The 23,552-nt window shown below is 45.9% G+C and overlaps 3 protein-coding genes across 3 annotated transcripts in view; 1 reads left to right on the forward strand and 2 right to left on the reverse strand.

Moving 5' to 3' along the window:
• Positions 1-2,049, reverse strand: part of grin3bb (glutamate receptor, ionotropic, N-methyl-D-aspartate 3Bb) — a 29,951-nt gene extending 27,902 nt beyond the window's left edge. The window contains 1 exon segment of the mRNA XM_063892009.1: positions 1,057-2,049. Coding sequence (XP_063748079.1) covers positions 1,057-1,090 — 34 coding nt within the window. The 5' untranslated portion in view covers positions 1,091-2,049.
• On the reverse strand, positions 189-14,904 carry wdr18 (WD repeat domain 18). The gene is made up of 10 exons (XM_063892012.1): positions 14,636-14,904; positions 14,266-14,376; positions 13,757-13,890; positions 13,009-13,150; positions 8,720-8,863; positions 7,481-7,545; positions 7,045-7,169; positions 850-1,007; positions 634-702; positions 189-449 (listed from the first exon to the last, which is right to left on the reverse strand). Exons 1-10 carry the CDS (start codon positions 14,843-14,845, stop codon positions 321-323), a joined length of 1,287 nt encoding a protein of 428 aa, XP_063748082.1. The 5' UTR covers positions 14,846-14,904; the 3' UTR covers positions 189-320.
• A 1,721-nt stretch (positions 14,905-16,625) lies between these two features.
• Positions 16,626-23,116, forward strand: si:dkey-121a11.3 (uncharacterized). Its single transcript, XM_063892011.1, has 7 exons — positions 16,626-16,766; positions 19,459-20,258; positions 20,391-20,472; positions 21,450-21,624; positions 21,741-21,856; positions 21,944-22,116; positions 22,535-23,116. The coding sequence occupies exons 1-7, from the start codon at positions 16,702-16,704 to the stop codon at positions 22,720-22,722; spliced, it is 1,599 nt and encodes a 532-aa protein (XP_063748081.1). The 5' UTR covers positions 16,626-16,701; the 3' UTR covers positions 22,723-23,116.
• The last annotated feature ends 436 nt before the right edge of the window (positions 23,117-23,552 follow it).

A 23,552-nucleotide genomic window follows, 5' to 3' on the forward strand; every position in this document is an offset into this window, starting at 1 on the left:
CCTCTCCTTGTCGTTCTGAGTTTGATTCTCTATGTTTTTCACACTTATTGTAAGTTTCTTTGGATAAAAGGGTCAGCGAATGTAATGTTAATAATGAGGATACTGTGAGGGTACTTCATCGATTGTAATGTCAGACATTTAGATTGGCTGTATGACACTCCCTCTTCAACAGAGACACAAACAGGAAGTCTTATCAAAACAAAAGTATTTTATTTTATAAAAACAAAATCTTCACAGACTGTTTAAACGTGTGGACGTGGTAACGGGGGTGTGTCTGTCTGTGTGTGTGTGTGTGTGTGTGTGTGTGTGTGTGTGTGTGTTCATGTGGGCTTGGTGAGCAGCTGGCTGGTGAACTCGTACAGATCTTTGTTGACTTTCTTCAGAGTCTGAACTTCCTCTTCGAGCTCGGAGACTCGAACCTTCGTGTTCTCTCCGTCACCGAACACCGACTGAAACATCAAATAAATATTTAATAGTAAACAATAATCAGGGGTTTTCAAAGTGCTGATGATGTTAACGTGCTTTCTTCGGGCTCTCTGTGACATTTCATTTTTTTGTCTGACATTTAGCTTTTTTTTTCAATCTGACCAACATCCGAGTCACATGATCGCCTGAAGCCCCGCCCCTTCTGACCTTGTCCGTCACAGCGTTCATCAACAAGTTCAGCCTATCAGCTTTCTGCATGTACGTCTTCTCCACTTCCTGTGAACATTTCAAAATAAGAAAGGTCAGTCTCAAACTGTCTGCAGGTAAGTCTTTTCCTGAAAACATTTCAAAATAAAAGCTTTCTGCAGGTACGTCTGACCATCCTTCTGTAAACGTTTCAAAATAAAAGAGGTTCAGTCTCACCTGTGTGTAGAGCGCGGGGCGGACACACACCTCTGTGGCCCCGCCCCCCTCGGAGGCCTGCAGGTGTCGGCTGAATCGCGGCAGAGGGACGGCCGGTCGACTGTCGGGCAGGAACATGTTCGCCGGAGCCGCCATGATGACGGCGTTCGTCACCGGACCTGAACACAGACAGGAAGTGATGTCAGAGGCCAGCAGATACCAGAATTCATGTGACCCATGAGGAGATGGTTGACCGTGACATCACCAAAATGAAAGCTTCTGATCGGATGTTTCAACCTGGACACTAAATACCTTTAAAGGAACAATTACCTGACATGTGAAACCAGCAGAATGAAAGCTTCTGATGTCACACATTTCTTTTAATGGCGCAGGAAGCAGCCCCCCAACCTGTGACATCATCAAAATGAGAGCTTCTGATTGAACGTTTCTGTCTGGATGATTAATATCTTTACCTGACCAATAAGCAGTCGTCCAACCACGACATCAGTAGATTGGGAGCTTGTGATTGTTTGCTCTTGATTGAATGGTCCACTTTTCTTCAATGGTGTAATAAGAAGCCACATGACGCGTGACATCAGCACAATACAAGCCTCCAATTGGACGTTTCTGTCTGGACAGGAACTATCTTTCACGGACCAATGAGCAGCCGGCTGACCGTGACATCAGCAGTGTGCCTGAAGGCAGCACGAACATCAAAGTGAGAAAGTTTCTTCAATTTGAGAACTGGAATAAGCGAGAGCTGCTGCAGATCCTCTCTCCGGCTGACCTGATTATTACTCATCATTTATTAATGTCAGGGAGCCGCTGCTCCATCACTGCTGCCGATGCTCTACACATCTATTTATTTATCCACTTATTGATATAAGCCCTGAGCTGTCTGAGAAACGCTCCTTCACTGGCGTCTTTAAAGCGTTCATCAGACCCAACAATGCGTTCCTCCTTCAGAGGGAGCGTTTGATTTAAGGAGCTCCACTAATCTCCACATTTATGTAACCGAGGGCAGACGGCAGTCAGCTCGGCAGGAAATGCTGAAGTGAAATGTGTCTGCTTGTTGTTGTTGATTCATAGGCGCTGTTTGATGGAGGGAAAGCATTTAAGAAGCACTGAAGAAGAAGATCTAAAACCTTCATCTAAACACTGACAGAGACCTGTGTGTGTCTCCTTCTGCATTTCTCTTTCAGCTGACGATCGAACTGAGCATGAAACTTTTATTACGGCTGTGAAACTGAAGCAACATCAGAGCCTGGACTTTGGTTTGAAAATCTACACACCCCCCCCCCCTCCTGTCTGGGGAATTCTGAATTAATTTCCTCAGATTAGCTGGAGCTTTAATCCAAGACGCTGAGCCAGAGTCTCTGAGGTTAACCCGTCGCATCCTGCGGGTATATTCAGGAGATGCATTCAGGTGATATGGTCAGGTGATCTATTAAAGTGTTGTGTTCAGGTGTCTCCTCTGCAGTGTGTTGTGTTCAGGTGTCTCCTCTGCAGTGTGATGTGTTCAGGTGTCTCTGCAGTGTGATGTGTTCAGGTGTCTCTGCAGTGAGTTGTGTTCAGGTGTCTCCTCTGCAGTGTGTTGTGTTGAGGTGTCTCCTCTGCAGTGTGTTGTGTTCAGGTGTCTCCTCTGCAGTGTGATGTGTTGAGGTGTCTCTGCAGTGTGATGTGTTCAGGTGTCTCTGCAGTGTGATGTGTTGAGGTGTCTCCTCTGCAGTGTGTTGTGTTCAGGTGTCTCCTCTGCAGTGTGATGTGTTCAGGTGTCTCTGCAGTGTGATGTGTTCAGGTGTCTCTGCAGTGTGATGTGTTCAGGTGTCTCCTCTGCAGTGTGTTGTGTTCAGGTGTCTCTGCAGTGTGTTGTGTTCAGGTGTCTCCTCTGCAGTGTGTTGTGTTCAGGTGTCTCCTCTGCAGTGTGTTGTGTTCAGGTGTCTCCTCTGCAGTGTGTTGTGTTCAGGTGTCTCCTCTGCTGTGTGTTGTGTTCAGGTGTCTCCTCTGCAGTGAGTTGTGTTGAGGTGTCTCCTCTGCAGTGTGTTGTGTTGAGGTGTCTCCTCTGCAGTGTGTTGTGTTCAGGTGTCTCCTCTGCAGTGTGTTGTGTTCAGGTGTCTCCTCTGCAGTGTGTTGTGTTCAGGTGTCTCCTCTGCTGTGTGTTGTGTTCAGGTGTCTCCTCTGCAGTGAGTTGTGTTCAGGTGTCTCTGCAGTGTGTTGTGTTGAGGTGTCTCCTCTGCAGTGTGTTGTGTTCAGGTGTCTCTGCAGTGAGTTGTGTTGAGGTGTCTCTACAGTGTGTTGTGTTCAGGTGTCTCCTCTGCAGTGTGTTGTGTTCAGGTGTCTCCTCTGCTGTGTGTTGTGTTCAGGTGTCTCCTCTGCAGTGTGTTGTGTTCAGGTGTCTCCTCTGCTGTGTGTTGTGTTCAGGTGTCTCCTCTGCAGTGTGTTGTGTTTAGGTGCCTCCTCTGCAGTGTGTTGTGTTCAGGTGTCTCTGCAGTGTGTTGTGTTCAGGTGTCTCTGCAGTGTGTTGTGTTCAGGTGTCTCCTCTGCAGTGTGTTGTGTTCAGGTGTCTCTGCAGTGTGTTGTGTTCAGGTGCCTCCTCTGCAGTGAGTTGTGTTCAGGTGTCTCCTCTGCAGTGTGTTGTGTTCAGGTGCCTCCTCTGCAGTGTGTTGTGTTCAGGTGTCTCCTCTGCTGTGTGTTGTGTTCAGGTGTCTCCTCTGCAGTGTGTTGTGTTCAGGTGTCTCCTCTGCAGTGTGTTGTGTTCAGGTGTCTCCTCTGCAGTGAGTTGGCAGCTCCTCTGTCTCAGAGAGATTTATGTCTCGGTGTTGGACCACATTGAGACCATTAGTGTAATTCTTGCAGCTGCAGCCAAGCGGAGATCCATATTTGTAATTGAGTGTTAGATAATCAGCCGGTCTTTATTACCACAACAAGGAGGAAATACTCCAACTCTTTTAGTACAAATCTCTGCCTTCCAACACAGAGTGTGGTTTTATGCAGAATGGACGTTTTTGTGGTTGATTTACAACCTGTTGAGGAGGGAAAACCTTTTAAAAACCAACCTGGACTTCCGACAACGGTAAAACACTCACACTTTCATCAGATTAAAACGCGAGGAGAGATCCCAGGAGATCATTAAATTGGTTCCTGGTGTCCCACTTACCGTCCAGAAATATTAAGATTCATGTCTTTGTGATTTTCCTCCTCAAAAGGGAAGCTGCTTCTAATATAATTTCAGAGAACAGAGACCTGCTCTATATGATAAATAACCTCGAGCTCGTCATAGATTTCTATAAAACCTGAGGTAATAAATCCAGAGAGGAGCAGGAACATTTCCTCATAGACTTCTATACAGTCTGACTCTTTTGTAACCAGGAGCAGTTACCTCCCCTGAGAGTCTCGGCTGACGTCAGATCTGCTTCACAGGGAAGAGGTCTCACTCACATGTCTTCTAATCAGTCGACAGCCTGAAGGAGTCGGAAACGTGGAGCCCTCCACACATCTCAGATTTATCTTTCATTCCTCAGTTTCTTGCTCACCGTCATGAACTGCAGCTGAACTCACACATAGCCCAGAGTGAGGTTTTACACTGACGGACACACTCTGATTTGTATGCATGTCCCAATATGTATGCATGTCTTTCGCAGAGTGGAAAATAACCCAATATTCTCCTGACAGTCGAGAAACGCAGAGATTTATGAACAATACCACAGAGAAACAAATCAAATCCTCACAGCAGAGAAAATTCATACTTTTCAAATCGACCTGTGCACACACTCCAATGTGAGTGTGTGTGTGTGTACATATACAGTGGGGCAAAAAAGTATTTAGTCAGCCACCAATTGTGCAAGTTCTCCCATCTTCTTACAAAGCCACTCCTTCGTTGCCCTGGCGGTGTGTTTGGGATCACTGTCATGCTGAAAGACCCAGCCACGCTTCATCTTCAGTGCCCTTGCTGATGGAAGGAGGTTTTCACTCAAAATCTCACGATACATGGCCCCATTCATTCTTTCCTTTACACGGATCAGTCGTCCTGGTCCCTTTGCAGAAAAACAGCCCCAAAGCCTGATGTTTCCACCCCCATGCTTCACAGTAGGTATGGTGTTCTTTGGAGGCAACTCTGCATTCTTTCTCCTCCAAACACGACGAGTTGAGTTTTTACCAAAAAGTTCTATTTTGGTTTCATCTGACCATATGACATTCTCCCAATCCTCTTCTGGATCATCCAAATGCCCTCTATCAAACTTCAGACGGGCCTGGACATGTACTGGCTTAAGCAGGGGGACACGTCTGGAACTGCAGGATGTAAGTCCCTGGCGGCGTAGTGTGTTACTGATGGTAGCCTCTGTTACTTTGGTCCCAGCTCTCTGCAGGTCATTCACTAGGTCCCCCCGTGTGGTTCTGGGATTTTTGCTCACCGTTCTTGTGATCATTTTGACCCCACGGGGTGAGATCTTGCGTGGAGCCCCAGATTGAGGGAGATTAGCAGTGGTCTTGTATGTCTTCCATTTTCTAATAATTGCTCCCACAGTTGATTTCTTCACACCAAGCTGCTTACCTATTGCAGATTCAGTTTTCCCCGCCTGGTGCAGGTCTACAATGTTGTCTCTGGTCTCCTTTGACAGCTCTTTGGTCTTGGCCATAGTGGAGTTTGGAGTATGACTGTTTGAGGTTGTGGACAGGTGTCTTTTATACTGATAACGAGTTCAAAAAGGTGCCATTAATACAGGTAACGAGTGGAGGACAGAGGAGCCTCTTAAAGAAGAAGTTACAGGTCTGTGAGAGCCAGACATCTTGCTTGTTTGTAGGTGACCCAATACTTATTTTACAGAGGAATTTATAATGAATTCATTAAAAATCCTACAATGTGATTTCCTGGATTGTTTCCCCCATTCTGTCTCTCATAGTTGAAGTGTACCTATGATGAAAATTACAGGCCTCATCTTTTTAAATGGGAGAACTTGCACCACTTCAGCATTATACTTTTCTCTGTCTTCGAGTTAAATGATCTTCTATAAACTACTGACAATTTTTCTCTGTGTTGGAATTCAACAGACACCGGAATGGCTGCCAAACATTTAGAGATAGAGATTTAAGAAAAACTTGGAGCTGTGTAAGTGACTCGCATTTGAACCGTCGATGTCTGTGGTCGAGTTAAATGAAGGTGTCACATGATCCCTTCAGAGTATGCATATTGAATATACTTTACAACTAAATATTTAATGGTATTTTTAATGAGATTGCTAATTGTTCTCTCAGCTGATTAACAGATTATTGAACAGTCTGATCACATGACCTTCATCTCCGTCCTGTGGAGACCGGCTCTAAGCGGATATTTCACCAGATTTTCACGTTGCTCTGAATATTGGGGTCGATGCTTCTGTTGTGATTTTAGAATCAATAATGCGAGGACAGAGGTGGTTTCTCTGGTGTTTCCCAGCATGCAGCTGAACCTGCTGAGACGAATCGGTTTGAGGAGCTGCGTCACGGAGGATGAAGCTTTCCTTTCGTCCGAAAAAACGTGACGGGGGCGAGTCCAGCCAGAGGAGGGATTATCGTCTCCTGACGTTTGAAGTGAGGATTTGGTTAATTACAAAGTGCCAGTCATGATTGCGACGCGCATTTCTTTTTCATGTTCCTGTCAGTCGCAGCAAAATCACTTATTATGAATGAGACGGAGAGGAAAAGCTCCAGAGACGGCGCTTCATTAATAAACCGTCAGCAGACACGCAGGTTAAATCATCTTCCACCTCCCGAGACCCTCATCTAATCTGACCTGATTCAGTCAGATTCTCACTGATCAACACGTCGTCTTCACCGGCCTCTTACGACTCCCAGTAATGCAGATTAATACATGAACACCTTTATACAAAATAAATAAAACTAAGCTTCAAATCAACAAGTGTGACCGCTTCTATCAATAGTATGTATAACAGACCACATTAATAACACCTCAATACAGTCTCAATAATAGAGCTTTTATTGTGAAGGAGCTGACAGGCTTTTATTTTGTAGGAGCTGCCAGGCTTTTATTTTGTAGGAGCTGCCAGGCTTTTATTTTGTAGGAGCTGACAGGCTTTTATTTTGTAGGAGCTGGCAGGCTTTTATTTTGGAAGAGCTGGATGACTTTTATTGTGAAGGAGCTGAAGGTTAATCCCTTGTATAAAAAAAGGTCTGTTGGTTTTCAGTCACAGGTGACATCATGGCGGAGGCGGGGCTTACCTTTGTGTGCCAGGCAGCGGATGCTCTGTTTGCTCTGGATGTCCCAGAGTCGAACCGTCTCGTCATGTGACCCGGAGAGCAGCAGCGTCCCGTCCATCGACACCGAGAGACACGTCACCAAGTTCCTGAGAGAAATCACAAACCACACCGTGAGGAATCACACCTGTACTGTAGGAAATCACACCTGTACTGTAGGAAATCACACCTGTACTGTAGGAAATCACACCTGTACTGTAGGAAATCACACCTGCACTGACAGCATGTGTTACTGATTTTATTTTTCTTTAATCGCTTACACAAACACCTGAGAGTTAGGGTTACAGCTCTTTGTATAAATGGCTCACCTGAGGGATAAAGGTAGAGCTCTTGACTTACAGCCGTACACCTGTACACACCTGAGAATAAAAGGTGACATGTCTTTCTATAAACGACTCACCTGTGTCCTTTGAAGGTGGTGTCTCCGTCGTTGTCCGACTGAAAGGATTTCTCCCGGCTGAGGCTCTGCAGATCAAACACAACGGTAAAAACACAGATATATAAACACACACACACACACACACACACACACACATACTTTCTGTTCCTCAGACTCAGAGAGCGGGGGGGGGGGGGGGATTAACTGTGTGAAGCTTTAAAATGTAAATCTGCTGTGAAGAGAAACAACAGCAGTCAGAAGAAAAGGCTCGATGGAGATGAATGAATAAAGACTGCAGCGTTTATCCTCGGCTGCACACACACACACACACACACACACACACACACACACACACACACACACACACACACACACACACACACACACACACACACACACACACACACACACACACACACACACACACACACACACACACACACACACACACACACACACACAGTGATATTGTAGAATCCTTGTGTTGGACAGACTCCCTTTCTCCGGGAGGCTGCAGGAGAACATCTGAAGTGATGAACGTGTGGAATATGATTTTCTGCTTCCTGCCCGCTGTATCTTCCTCCTCTCAAAGCTGAAGGAACACCCCCTGCTTCTGTTTGTTCTTCGCTCTGGATGTGTGTCTTTATATACCCGGGGGGGGGGGGGGTGTAAATACGGATCACTGTAAAGATCCAGCTGTAATGTGGACGCTACGTGAGTCAGAATACAGAATCATTTACATTCCACCATCAAAGACGTGTGGAGGAGGATGCAGCTCATGAAGGATGAATGGAGGAGGAGGTGTGTGGGGGGGGGGGGACAGGAACTGGCAGGTTGGGATGTAGAATGAAGATGTAGGGCTGCATGGTCCCGCAAGAGACACCCCCCCTCTGTGATATAATAAAGTGGGTTTCATCATTATCCAATTTCATCCTCCGATTCTAAAAGTGACGTCATACCAACGGACTGCTGACCCTCTCAGGCAAACACAAAGAAGCATCTTACAAAAACAAGGAGACCTCAGGAGGATGGGAGAACGATTTGGGGACGTAGTTCATAAAATGGAAGGTGTAGTTTTTAATGCTGTGGTTTGTAGGAGGTAGTGTGCAGGGTGTAGTTTAAGGTTTTTAGGAGGTTAGCATGAAGTAGTTGGAAGTTGGTAGCTTGACAGATGTAGTTTGCAGGAAATAGTCCGATGAGGAATTTCAAAGGAGCTAAATGGAAGGAAGAACATTTGGAGGATGTAGTTTGGAGACTGACCTGGCTGCAGAGTGACACCTGGAAGATGTTCCCGTCGCTGCCTCCACAGAACAGGAAGTACTCCGAGGGGTCGAAGGTCACAGACATGATCTCCACATCAAACAGGACGGAGAGCAGCAGCTCACCTGAGGACAACTCCCACACCTGGAGACAGAAAGAGAGACTGGTGAGAAGGAGACAGGTGAGAGAGACACAAGTCACCTGAGGAGAACTCCCACACCTCAAGAGAGACAGACAGGGGAGAGAGAGATAGAAAGGTAAGAGAGAGACAAGTGAGGCAAAGACAGTTGACAGAGACAGACAGACGAGACACAGGCAGGTAAGAAAAAGCTAAGTGAGGGAGAGACAGGTAACCTGAGGACAACTCCCACACCTGGAGACAGACAGGTGTTTGAGAGAGAGAGAGAGAGAGAGAGAGAGAGAGAGAGAGAGAGAGAGAGAGAGAGAGAGAGAGAGAGAGAGAGAGAGAGAGAGAGAGAGAGAGAGAGAGAGGTAACAACTCCCACACCTGGAGAAAGAGAGCTATAGAACCCTTCAGAACATGGATCCTGCAGAACTCTTCATCTTCAGGACTTGAAACCATCATCAGAACCAAACCCCTCAGAACCAAAACCCCCTCAGAACCGAACCCCTTCAGAACCGAACCCCTTCAGTACCAAAACCCCTCAGAACCGAAACCCCTTCAGAACCGAACCCCTTCAGAACCAAAACCCTTCAGAACCAAATCCCTCAGAACCAAACCCTTCAGAACCTTTTTCCGGCAGTCTCCTCAGAGTCGGTTCTGTGTGTGTTCATTATTGCTTTGAATAAAGTTAGAAATGGAGGTGGTAGTAACGAGGCGTGCGGTGACCTCTGACCCGCTGTGATGGAGCGGCTGGCTCGGAGCGTTCCAGACTCCACTTTAAAACCTGATAAATTAACGGGACTCCTCCGGTCCGCGCTCTGTGATTTACGAGAGAGGGGATCTTACCGAGATTAAAAATGAGGAGGTGCCCCGGGTTTATAGAGATCCATCACCAACAGCGCCGCGTCTGATTGGTTTGAAACAATGAATTATAAAAGAGACTAAAAATAACACACACACACACACACACACACACACACACACACACACACACACACACACACACACACACACACACACACACACACACACACACACACACACACACACACACACACACACACACACACACACACACACACACACACACACACACACACACACACACACACACACACACACACACACACACACACACACACACACACACACACACACACACACACACACACCAACTGGTTCTGTGTTGCTTTACTTTCCCTTAACGAGCTGCTTCGTTAGAGCTCGTTAAGGGGAGAACAGAGAGTGGAATGATAAAGATAAGGGAGGTTATGATGTGTGAAAAGTGCCAGACTCCATTCATCAAACAGCAGGTTTGACGGGGGTTTAATCAGATGCTCCAGACTCACAATAACCCAAACTACCGTACCGATGGACCAGCTGCTCTGTGTTCTGCTCTGCTAATGTTGAAGGAGTCTGGTGGTTCTGAAGATAAGAAGAGGAAGTCTGAAAGGAAGGCTGTGAAAACTTGTATATATAAAGCGTACACTTAAAAGAGAAATACGTCTGCAGCAGCTACCTGCTTATACTCCGGTCTTTATTCATCTGTTCTTTAACCCTCCCACAAAAACACCAAACTTCATAAGAAAACTTCCAGATTTAAAGGATCTCAGATGATGGACAGCTGAGAACCAACACCACCAAACCTCATCAAAACAAGAAGTCACATGTAAAAGGTTTCTGCCGCTCAGGACAGAGAGGGAAACAGCTGATAACCGGCTGAAACCAGAAAACACCACCCCAAACTTCTTCGAGGAAACGTCACGTCACAGTCTTCCCTCAGGTCGGCTGTGGCTCAGGGGGTCAGTACTCTGATCTGGTTCAATCACAGACCCAACAAGTTTAAGAATCCGTGGGCGAAATTCCCCTGCTTTGTCCCGTTAGCAAGTCCACCAATCAGACCGCTAACATGTGATGTCATGTTTTTAACAGACAGGACACTCAGCTGATAACGGGCTGAAACCAAACAACCCTTCTGTGAGGAAACGTCACAGTTAGAGATCTCTGCCCCCGGGTCGGCTGTGGCCCAGGGGTTCAGTAGGATGACCTGCAGATCTGGTTCAATCTCCACACTGCCGTCCGATTGTCCTTAGGCAAGTTATGCAAATTGCACCCGTAGGCAACTCTAGCGTTGTGAAGTGTAAGTAGGTCGTTTTGGATAAACGCGTCAGGCCGTGTAATGAAATGTTTTTACCAGACAGGAAACACAACTGATGGTCAGCTCAAAGCTCAAATGGGAAAAAGGTCGACTTTAAGAATCTCTGAGGCTTGAAAACAGACTGGATACAGTTTACAGTTTTAAGATCAGCTGAGACAAAACAACAAACACCAAAACCTCAAAAGCAAAACTCCACATTAAATCTACAGTTTGAAACAGAGGAGACTCAGCTCAGCGGCTGAGACAGAACCATCGTTCAACAAGCTGATTCTGTGACTGTCCTTAAACTACTCACATCTGTTATAGTACACATACATCTGCCCATACCTCCTCATTCAACAGAGTAAAGTATGTAAATACTCTCAATGTATTCCACATGTATATATTTCACATCCTCAAATCTTTATTGTTGTTATTGTAAATATTCTTCTCTCTTTTTGCACTATTTTATTATCTTATCTGCACCATGTATGTGGAGTTGTTGGAGGAGCATGGGACATAAGATTTTCAGTGCCAACATATACGATGTATCTGCTGTGCATGTGACCAATGAAACCTTGAAACCTGAAGGAACGAGCTGCTGCTGACCCCGCCCCTTGGGAGCGTCACGATCTGTCCTCTGAAGAGAGTTTTCCCCCAGGAGAAACTCAGCTAAACGCTGCTGTGATTAAACGCCATATTATGTTCCAAACCACATCCAGCATTATTTCTGGAACAGTCTGGAGCCCAAACGCTTCTCTCTCGGTTCACCACAAGGACAGGAGCTTTATATTACACACAGTGTCAACACAGCGTTAGCTCTGCTGCTCTGACTGACACACACACACACACACACACACACACACACACACACACACACACACACACACACACACACACACACACACACACACACACACACACACACACACACACACACACACACACACACACACACACACACACACACACACACACACACACACACACACACACACACACACACACACACACACACACACACACACACACACACGTCATAACAACGGGAAATCTGGATCAGCTCGTTTGTACCCGCTCTAGAGATGTGGGTAAGGAGGAGAAGAGAGAGGTTGTATTTTCGGACACCTTTTGCGTCTCCTCACACACCGGGGACACGTATGTATAAAACAAAGCAACAGGTGCATTCAGTGTGTCATGTCATTAAGGAACGTCACCTTTTAAGCATCTCTGTTTGTAACAAAGCAGACCCGACTGAAGATCGGCGACACCAAACCAAACCTCCAAATGTAAAGCGTCCCTGCTCCCTGGGAGGAGGCTGAGACTCTCTGAGATCCTGAATATGGAACAGCCTTAACTCCAGCTGCATGCTTGCTGGGCCGCCGATCAATGGCATTAATTCTGAATTTGCACTGAACCTCAGCTCTGGCATTCCTCTCAACCGAACGCATTATTGTGAGGAGTTGGAAAGTTAGGAAGCCCAATGCTTTAAATAAAGGACTTCCTATGGAGGAATCTGCCTCCCTCCTTTCAGATTCTGATAGGTATCACTGTCTTTCATTTTGTAAATAAACGTAACGTTTAAATTATTCTCCGTGGTTTGTAACACACAGGAAATGCAGCTTTAAGGTCAGCTGAAACAAACAACAACAAACCCCATTAAGGGATTCAAACTGTGAGGTTTATAAGAGAGGAAACTCAGAGGACAGACGGCAGGAACAGCACACCAGTAAGAAAACGTCTCATTTAAAGAGTAGAAGAAGAAGACAGAAATCTCAACTATAGATCAACAACAACAAATCAAACCTCATTAAGACAACAACATATCTAATGAGGGTCTGCTGAGTTTAACAGCCATGAATCCAAGCTGATGATTGGCCGAGAGAGAACAGCAGACCAAATATAATTTAATCAGTCTGCTGTTTGAAACAGAAGGCAGACACAGCTGACAGTCAACTAAACAAACGACAACAAACAAACACATTTTAAGATCAGCTGTAGCAACAACCGGTCTCTCTAAAGCCTCACCTTGACGGTCTGGTCTAGGGAGGCGGTGGCGACCCGAGCCTGAGCTCCCATCAGCCCACAGTGCAGGTCTGTGATTGGTAGAGAGTGACGGGACAGGATGTGACGGGGCTCAGGGGGGGCGTTCAAATCCAGCTGGATCACACTGAAACACACACACACACACACACACACACACGCACACAAATTAACGAGGTGTTGCTATGGCACCTGATTGGTACCTACCTATAGAGCGCCCCCTGGTGGACACACGGCAGTAACTGCTGCTTTAATAAGGGTTATAAATACATACTGAATGTAAGAGAAGTCAAAAGACAAAATCTTATTTCAAAAGCTATTCATTAATAATTAATCACCATAAATCTTATTCATCTCTCATTCATTTACATTTATTTTTGTAACTTTCTTTACTGACAATTAAAGAACACTTATATATTTAAGAAGATGTATCGACTGTTCTTCACATTACCATGACTCTGTACAGGATCGTCAGCAGTGTCTGCTATCACGCCAAATATAAAAATTAAGCAAAAAATGTTCCATGTCTGGTCCTAAAAAACACCATTATACTTTTAATGAGTTTTAAAAATAATAAAACCGTAACTGAAGCAAAGAATCATAAAACTAGACTCCAGAGTTTAATTTAGTTAAATCTATTCTGAGCACATCTCCTGAAGTTACATAATGACATCATTAGATCACAAGTAGCACCTATTCCTTATCTATCATAAAGGACAGAATAACCCGTTACCTGCTCAGACCCCACACCAGAGCCAGGTTGTCTTTCCCTCCTGAAACAAAGTGGCTGCTGTCGTCGGTGAACTTCAGACACGTGACGTCCTGATAGTGACGGCTGAGCACCGACAGCAGCTTACCTGTGGACACCTGAGCCAATCAGAGAACAGAGGTTAGTATTACATATGAACCAATCAGAGAACCGAGGTGACTACGTCTGAGCCAATCAGAGAACAGACGTAATTAAACTGAGCCAATCAGAGAAAAAGAGTGACCGATAAGAAAGCAGACCCTATTACACCTGAACCAATCAATGGGAAGATGTATGTAAACCAGAGCCAATCAGAGAAGAGACTTTATTGCACCTGAACCAAGGATGTGTTTAGTTAATTGTTGGTATTTTGACCTCCAGGGTGACTGTAGTGACGTCAATAAAACACAACTTATAAATGACCTACAAAGCAACAATCCTGCAGATAAAAAGGTACCAACAATCATTTGAACCACAGAAGAAGAGCCTCTCACCTCCCACAGGTAAATAGCCTCTGCCACGCCGGCAGCGAGGAAGAGTCCGTCAGGTGAGGCGGTCAGACAGGTGATCACACCTGGACACACGATCTTCTGCTGCAGCTGGTCCTGCAACACACACACAATCAGTGGGTGTACTGTGATGCACTTTAATGCACATGTTCACCGGGATAATATGAAGATGCAGAAGAGCCAGAGCTCAGACTGGAGGTTTGGAACCAAAACAGATGTCTGTACCTTCCCTGGATCTGAGTCGGAGGGTTCATCACTATTTATATTGCTGTCTTTATATGGTATTGGTTTTACCCTGTGCGTGTGGTTAGTGTACACGCTGTTTGATATAGTGAACACAGTTAAACTCAGCTACCTTCCTCTGGATCTCCCACACGTTGATGAAGTTCTTCCCCAGCTGAGCCGACAGCAGGTACCCCCCGCTGAGCAGACTCAGGGACCGGGCCGAGCTGCTGCCTCCCCGGTAGGAGAGCAGGCTGGAGCCGCTGAGCAGGTCGAACACGGTGCTGTTCCACATCTGAGAGCCGGAGTCACTGCTCACTATCACCTCCAGAGGGGCCGCCATGATGCCGACAGAACAACAAGATCCAGCATGCGGGAACCGGGCTGCCACTTCCTGTTCCGATCCGGTGCATTGTGGGAAATGTAGGAGGAGTTTTTTGTGTTAATGTTCAGACTTTGTCTATCAGAGTTACAAAAACTACGATAATAACAAATATATCTAAATAAAATCATGGTAAAAACTGTATTTAAAAAAGGTTGGTTTTAGAGACAAAACTGATCAAAATGAAATCTTGGTTGTATATAAAAAATAAGGAATGAAACCATATATTTAACAGTAAACACAAACAACAACAACACATGTCATAGAATGTGTTTTTATACATGCAGCAGTAAACTGCCTGTTATATACAGACAAACAAAACATTATTAAATATTCTTTTCATTAAATACAATTGTTAGACATGAAATTATTGGTTAAAAAAATGTAAGAAAATATAAAAGAGAAACAAAAAGAAATACAAATGACATTAGCTATTTCTAAATATATGTACATTCATAAAAAATACTAAAGTTTTAGTAAACAGGCAACAATAAATCATAATCAGGTTGTTTTTATTCCCGCACAAACGTACCATGATACATTGTTAGTTATATAAAGACACAAAAATAAATATGAAAACAGTTTTTTAAAGAAACAAAAACCCAAATAAAATGTTGTTTTTCACAGAAAATAGATATATATATTTATAATATTCAGACAGAAATATCTCGAAACAAAATATTAGTTGTACATGAAAATATTGTTCTCTGATGAATCATGATTTACTTTAAATGTGACCAATTAATGATTTCATGTTCAATAAAACCCTCGACTGAAATACCTCAAGAGTTACAGCATTATTTCTGCTCGTGTTTAAAATAGTATTCACATTCAAAGCACTTCTCAGATTCTTGTTGAGTTTAAAGTTCTATTATTTTGAGAAAGGAATCTGAACTGTACGAGACCAAGCCGTCATATGTGAGTGCAATATGTACCCGCTGTGTGTGCTGTGTGTTAGGGTATAGGGAGCAATAGAGCTTACTGAAGGAGTCATTCTTTAAAAAGCTGTCTAATGGCTCAGATTGTGTGTGTGTGTGTGTGTATGTGTGTGTGTGTGTGTGTGTGTGTGTGTGTGTGTGTGTGTGTGTGTGTGTGTGTGTGTGTGTGTGTTTTTGTGTGTGTGTGTGTGTGTGTGTGTGTGTGTGTGTGTGTGTGTGTGTGTGTGTGTGTGTGTGTGTGTGTGTGTGTGTGTGTGTGTGTGTGTGTGTGTGTGTGTGTGTGTGTGTGTGTGTGTGTGTGTGTGTGTGTGTGTGTGTGTGTGTGTGTGTGTGTGTGTGTGTGTGTGTGTGTGTATAAACTGCCCAGGTGTGTCGGCTGCTGTCAGCTTCGTTTCTCCTAAATTAACTTCCAGGGAATAAAATGTTCACTGAGTGTGAATGATGCTGCCTGTGGAGAAAAACACTTTAATGTGATCACACGGAGACAAAGGGCTCTACACACCTAAACACAAGAAACACAACATGTGTCATTTTTAATGTCGTCACTTCTTAAAACACACACACACACACACACACACACACACACACACACACACACACACACACACACACACACACACACACACACACACACACACACATAGACTCTGCTGATATAAACAGTCTCGTCTCGTTAATCAGTTCTGACGAGCGGCTCACTTTAATCCTTCCTCTGTCACCCTGACCAATCACGGCCGCTTATGTCATCCTCTCCCCTCCCCCACCCTGTGTGTGTGTGTGTGTGTGTGTGTGTATTTGTTTGTCTGCGTGTGTGTGTGTGTTTTCAGCCTCCATGTGTCAGCTTGGTTGCCGCTGCAGCAGTGCGAGGACGGAGCTCGTATGAAGCGTCGCTGCGTTCCTCTGAGAGCCGACCACAAGCTGCTGACCCCCGACACACACACTCTGTGAGTAGCCTAACACACACACACACACACACACACACACACACACACACACACACACACACACACACACACACACACACACACACACACACACACACTCACAGTGAGTAACACACACACACACTCTGTGAGTAACACACACACACACACACACACACACACACACACACACACTGTGAGTAACACACACAGACACACACACACACACACACACACACACACACACACACACACACACACACACACACACACACACACACACACAGTTCGAGTTAGTTCGCCGCTCTCTAAAGAAGCGTTATAAGCTCTGCTCCATCCCAACTTCTTCGTCTGTGATCTAGCGCTGCATGTTACGCACCGCTAGTAACGACCCGTTATTTCGCATTGCTTTTGCCCCGTACACCCTCTAACGCCATATCTTAGTCTTCCATGTACTAACGCCACAACGTAACGCCGCAGCGATATAACGCCACGAGGTAACACCACGACGTAACACCATGACGTAACACCGCGACGTAACACCATGACGTAACGTCACAGCGACGTAACACCATGACGTAACACCACGCAGCGACATAACGCCACGATGTTACGCCGCAGCGACGTAACACCATGACGTAACACCATGACGTAACGCCACGCAGCGACATAACGCCACGATGTTACGCCGCAGCGACGTAACACCATGACGTAACACCACGACGTAACAACACGACGTAACACCATGACGTAACGCCACGCAGCGACATAACGCCACGACGTAACACCATGATGTAACACCATGACGTAACGCCACGATGTTACGCCGCAGCGACGTAACACCTTGACGTAACACCACGACGTAACACCACGACGTAACACCATGACGTAACACCACGACGTAACACCACGACGTAACACCATGACGTAACGCCACGCAGCGACATAACACCACGACGTAACACCATGATGTAACACTACGACGTAACACCACGACGTAACACCATGACGTAACGCCACGCAGCGACATAACACCACGACGTAACACCATGACGTAACACCACGACGTAACACCATGATGTAACACTACGACGTAACACCACGACGTAACACCATGACGTAACACCACGACGTAACACCACGATGTTACGCCGCAGCGACGTAACACCTTGACGTAACACCACGACGTAACACCACGACGTAACACCATGACGTAACACCATGACGTAACACCACGACGTAACGCCACGCAGCGTCATAACGCCACGACGTAACACCATGACGTAACACCACGACGTAACACCACGACGTAACGCCGCAGCGACATAACGCCACGACGTAACACCATGACGTGACACCATGACGTAACACCATGACGTAACACCATGACGTAACACCACGACGTAACACCACGACGTAACACCACGACGTAACACCACGACGTAACACCACGACGTAACGCCGCAGCGACATAACGCCACGACGTAACACCATGACGTGACACCATGACGTAACACCACAGCGACATAACGCCATGACGTAACACCACGACGTAACACCACGACGTAACACCATGACGTAACGCCGCAGCGACATAACGCCATGACGTAACACCATGACGTGACACCATGACGTAACACCATGACGTAACACCATGACGTAACACCACGACGTAACACCACGACGTAACGCCGCAGCGACATAACGCCATGACGTAACACCATGACGTGACACCATGACGTAACACCATGACGTAACACCACAGCGACATAACACCATGGCGTAACGCCACAACGTAACACCACGACGTAACACCACGACGTAACACCATGACGTAACGCCGCAGCGACATAACGCCATGACGTAACACCATGCCGTGACACCATGACGTAACACCATGACGTAACGCCACGACGTAACACCATGACGTAACACCACGACGTAACACCATGACGTAACACCACGACGTAACGCCGCAGCGACATAACGCCACGACGTAACACCATGACGTAACACCACGACGTAACGCCGCAGCGACATAACACCACGACGTAACACCACGACGTGACACCACAGCGACATAACGCCACGATATAACTCCACGATCTAACACTGCTATCGTTTAATTTAACTACCATTCTTACGGCGCACCCATATGTTGCACTCTAGGCTTGCAATATAAGATAAGATGTACCTTTATTAATCCCCGTGGGGAAATCCAAGCGTTTATGCAGCAACAGAGAAGAGGGAAAACAGTACAGGTTCACGCAGAGATAGAAACACACATTTAAAATAAAAAAATTCTATGGAAAATTCTAAAAATGTATCTACAGATAAGTAACGGTTTTAAAACAAACTGTAATAACAGAGAATAATAAGAGATATTAAACCCTCAATCTAAAGCTGGGTGACCGATGATGATCTCACTCAGTGGTTAAACTCTGCTGGGATCTAAGTCTATGCCACAACACCGATCCAACATTGCAGTATAAAGCCAGAAGCTAACAATGCGAACCAAATCTACAAGAAGCGCAAACTTAAGCTCTAGCTATCCAACACTCCGATATACCCCAGCGCTCACCTAGGGTTTTGCTCTACGGATGCAATCCTTGCCGATGTCGGGGTAAACGACAGAGGGTGTCGTAAAATGTGTGATATCGGGGTCTACAAATAAACTTCGATTGATTGATTGATAACGGCGTTGTGTCTGCAGGTCGGGGGTCCGGCTGCTTCCGTTCGTCCAGCTGCGCTCGGAGGTCTCGGCTCCATCCGAACACCTGAGTGACTCGTCCAGCAGCAAACAGTCAGCCAAGTTATCGAGGCGTCGCCCAGCATCGTCTCCGACCCGCCGTCTGAGATTCGAGGATGAAACGGAGACAGAGGCGGAGTCTCGATACCTGGAGCGCCAGAGAAGGCGGGCCGGGCAGCGAGGGACGCCGGTGCTGATGTCTAAACCGCACCTGAACCGGTATGTTTACGGAGCGTCGGGGGCGGGGCCTGTCGGAGTCAGCATACCTGTACCTGAAGACCGGGGGCGAACTCTGCACAGGCCCCGCATTCACCTGCTGACTGAGCCAATCAGAGAGACGTATATTGGCTCCGTCAGACATGGGGACACCAGGGTGGTAGGGGGCGGGGCTTACCCCCAAGTGAGGAGAAGGACCAATCATATGGAGATAAATGGAAACCCCATGCCCATCATAGACCTGCCAATCAACCCCTACGCTCCTGACCAGCTGACCACGCCAACGTCCTACTTGGCCCCGCCCCCTGTGGGATCAGTGATTACGTTACAGAGCATAAACTGGAGAGAGGTAGTGCCAAACCAGAACAAGAACCAGAACCAAAACCAGGACCTGGACCAGAACCAGAACCAGAATCAGAACCAGAACCAGAACCAGGAGCACGACAAAGGGGGTCCAGCTGCAGCACAGCCCCACAAAGAGCTCCACAGCTGGGCAGCACTGCAACAGAGAAGCCCCTCTGTTGAGGTTCAGGTCCAGAGCTCCACCGGTGAGAAGCTCTACAGGATATATTGTGGCTGGAAAATAAAACAATATATATAGATCTGTAAACGGACTCAGCTTTAGTTCTGCCGAAATCTGTTCATGCACATTAACATCTCCTCCTCTGATTGGTTTACAGCTGTGAAAACAGCTCCGCCCCCTGCATACAGAGAGCCAATGAGAGCAGAGATTAACGCTGACGACTCTTCCCTTCCTGAACGGTGAGTCTGAATCAGGAATTCAACCAGGGGCGGCTGGCCCATAGGGGGCGATAGTGCACCGCCCTCCTTAAGCCAAACGAAAAAAAAAAAAAAAAAAAAAAAAGAGAGAAAAGAGTTTATTTTGCCGGTCTAAGTCTTAATAGTATAGTCCAAACAGCAGCCTGAATATCGCTGCGACAATCAGCAGCCTGGATGTCACTGTCCAACCAGTAGCCCCGCCCCCTTGGGGCGATATCAGTCAGATTGAAAATCGCCCCAGGCGCTCTCATAGACTTACATGTTGAGACTCGTTTTTTCAAAAATCGAACGATACAATGCATTTCTATGGGCTCCGGGGGGGCTTGCCCTAACGTGATTTCGTCATACGCAGTTACGCACTGATGCGTGCTCGGACGTACAGCGCGCGCGTCATGCCTGTTGGGTCTGTTGGTTTTCTATACCTTTACTAAACTTGTAAACTGTATAGTGGTAAATGGAATATGTTCTGGAAAATTTTGATTAATTACAGTTTTGATTATAGTATAATTTGATTTGATTATTGCTATGGCATCCATGATGGCTATAAATTGTAGACTGTGCTAAAAGTGATTTCAAGGGCAAACTATTAGATGACAAACTATCTGTTAATGTGTGTTTTATTGTGGAACCAAATGTATTGTATATTTTATGTCTGGGGTTGCATCTAGTGGTTGAAAACCAAATTAAACAATGAGATGTGACACTGTAAAGCTGGCTATCTGACTTTTATTTATTATTATTTTACCCATTGAATGGGTCATCTTAGCCATCATCACAACTTTTGCCCCCCCTGAGAAATTTGTCAGGAGCCGCCACTGAATTCAACCCTAAACATTAATAAACAATAACAACTTTATACTTCTGAAATAGTGACAAATCTATCCTTTGCTTTTAACCCCGACTTTGTTGACAATAATTCTTCTTAAATGAATTATTGATTATTTATCTGTTTCCTCCAGCCTCGGCAGCAGAGACGATTCCTCTCGTCTCTCTCTGCGTCGTCTCTTCTCCAGCGTCAGACTCAGCGGGACTCGAACCGGCAGCCTTGACCGCCTCAGCTTCAGGCCACGCCCCGCTGCATCAGATCCCGCCCCCACAGCAACCAGGAAGTCCTCCAGCCACTCTCCCAGTGTGGTGACAACATCATCAATTATTTTATTTTGAAATTCTATTATTTGCTGGCTCTAATCCAAACATTTCAACCAATTAGTGAAAAAAAAGAGAGAAGTCTGTGACTCCTGTCTCTCCAGCAGGGGCCGCCCTTCCTGCAGTTGAGGAAGTCGTCATCCGTTCAGAGTATCGTGTCGGAGATTAAGAAGAAGAAGAAGAAGGATCGCTCTGCGGACTACAGTCGAGCTGCTGAGCCGTAAGTATCCCGTTATACCTCCTCAGAGTGAAGGTGCGGGAATGAGTCAGCGTTATGAGTCCTGAAAGCGTTCTGTCTGTCCCTCAGTTTCTCTCAGAGGTCTCTCACCCTGCAGGACGTCGGTTCTCCCTCCTCAGCTCGCTGTGTGGGTCGGGTTCTTCAGGTTTCTGCTGACGGCTCGGTTCTGTTGGAGCTGAACCGACCCACCAGCCGGACGTTCGGATTCATCATCAGCCGAGGGAGAGGACGCCGGGACTCAGGTACTGAACATACTGCTGCAAATACTGCAAATACCTCTGTAATTACCTCTGTAATTACCTCTGCAAACACTGCTGCAACTTCTACTACTATTTCTGCAATTACTACTGTAAATACTACTGTAAATATTGCTATAGTTCAGTTTTTATTTACAGTGTAATAATACTGTGTTGTAGTACATTGTGAATGAACACTGTACTGCAGGGGTGTACTAACAGTGTAGTACTCTGTGTACTGCAGGGGTGTACTAACAGTGTAGTACTCTGTGTACTGCAGGGGTGTACTAACAGTGTAGTACTCTGTGTACTGCAGGGGTGTACTAACAGTGTAGTACTCTGTGTACTGCAGGGGTGTACTAACAGTGTAGTACTCTGTGTACTGCAGGGGTGTACTAACAGTGTAGTACTCTGTGTACTGCAGGTGTGTACGTGGAGGACATGCTGGATGTCAGCACGGAGAAGCTGTTCTCCGGGCTGCTGGCGGTGGGCGATGAGGTTCTGGAGGTCGACGGGCAGAAGGTGTCCGGCCTCAGTCTGGATCAGGTGACCAGTCTGCTGACCCAGAACACCGTCACCACCATCAGGGTGCTACGCACACCTCCACGCTGAACACCACAGAATGAGAGAGGCTAACAAGACAGCTGAAAAGCACAGAAGAAGAAACCCTTGTTTACAAAGACAGCTGAAAACCACAGAAGAAGAAGAAGGTCCACAACAGTTTACTGTAATACTTTAAAGCAGCGTCATAATACCAGCTGCTAATCTGATATCAGTTATTAAATCCTGGAAGTGATTTCTTTGATGACCTTTAGGACTTAAAATGTGTTTCTGATTTGAACCCTTGTGCCTCTTCAGACCTGCTGTAAATATAAACTTAAGTAATGTTATTCAACTCATAAACATTGAACAAGTATTCACAGTATTTAAACCTCCGCAGTATTTCTGTACACTTTAAATGTATGTTTATCATTTCTGACAAATAAAGATGCACCTTTTAAATGTTTCTGAGAAAAACTATTAATATTTTGTTGTAAAAGGAATTGATTCTCTGATGGTTTACCAGACAGGGTGCTGCTGCAGTACTCTAGTCTGGATGGGGGTTTGTGAGGTAAGACTGTAGCCAGGAGAGTGCAGTGCCAGTGATGTTGAGGGAGGATTCCAGCCGGGACAGAAGGGTGTGGTTGATGGTGTCGAAAGCTGCAGTGAGGTCGAGGAGGATGAGGAGGCTGAGGTGTCCAGATTCAGAAAAAAAAGTCTAAATTTTCCGAAAAAAGCCGAAACTCTGAGAGAAAAGTCCGATATTTTAAGAAACCTGAGATTTCGGGATATAAATCCAAATTTTCAGGTTTACAGAAAAAAATGTTCGTTTTGAGAAATTATGACATTTTGAATTCAGATTTCTATTAATAAGTCTGTTTCATTGAAATAAAATGCTAAAC

The sequence above is a fragment of the Eleginops maclovinus genome, chromosome 9 (genome assembly GCF_036324505.1).
Source record: "Eleginops maclovinus isolate JMC-PN-2008 ecotype Puerto Natales chromosome 9, JC_Emac_rtc_rv5, whole genome shotgun sequence".
NCBI classification, from domain to species: domain Eukaryota; kingdom Metazoa; phylum Chordata; class Actinopteri; order Perciformes; family Eleginopidae; genus Eleginops; species Eleginops maclovinus.

Excerpts from the sequence above, each read along its gene's own strand:
- si:dkey-121a11.3 (XM_063892011.1), top strand. The coding sequence starts at position 16,702 with ATGAAGCGTCGCTGCGTTCCTCTGAGAGCCGACCACAAGCTGCTGACC. Across the intron at positions 20,473-21,449 it reads GACTCTTCCCTTCCTGAACG|CCTCGGCAGCAGAGACGATT; the intron begins GTGAGTCTGAAT and ends TGTTTCCTCCAG. Across the intron at positions 21,857-21,943 it reads TACAGTCGAGCTGCTGAGCC|TTTCTCTCAGAGGTCTCTCA; the intron begins GTAAGTATCCCG and ends TCTGTCCCTCAG.
- wdr18 (XM_063892012.1), bottom strand. The coding sequence starts at position 14,845 with ATGGCGGCCCCTCTGGAGGTGATAGTGAGCAGTGACTCCGGCTCTCAG. Across the intron at positions 13,151-13,756 it reads CTGGTGTGGGGTCTGAGCAG|TGTGATCCAGCTGGATTTGA; the intron begins GTAACGGGTTAT and ends TGTGTGTTTCAG. Across the intron at positions 7,170-7,480 it reads ACCACCTTCAAAGGACACAG|GAACTTGGTGACGTGTCTCT; the intron begins GTGAGTCGTTTA and ends GATTTCTCTCAG.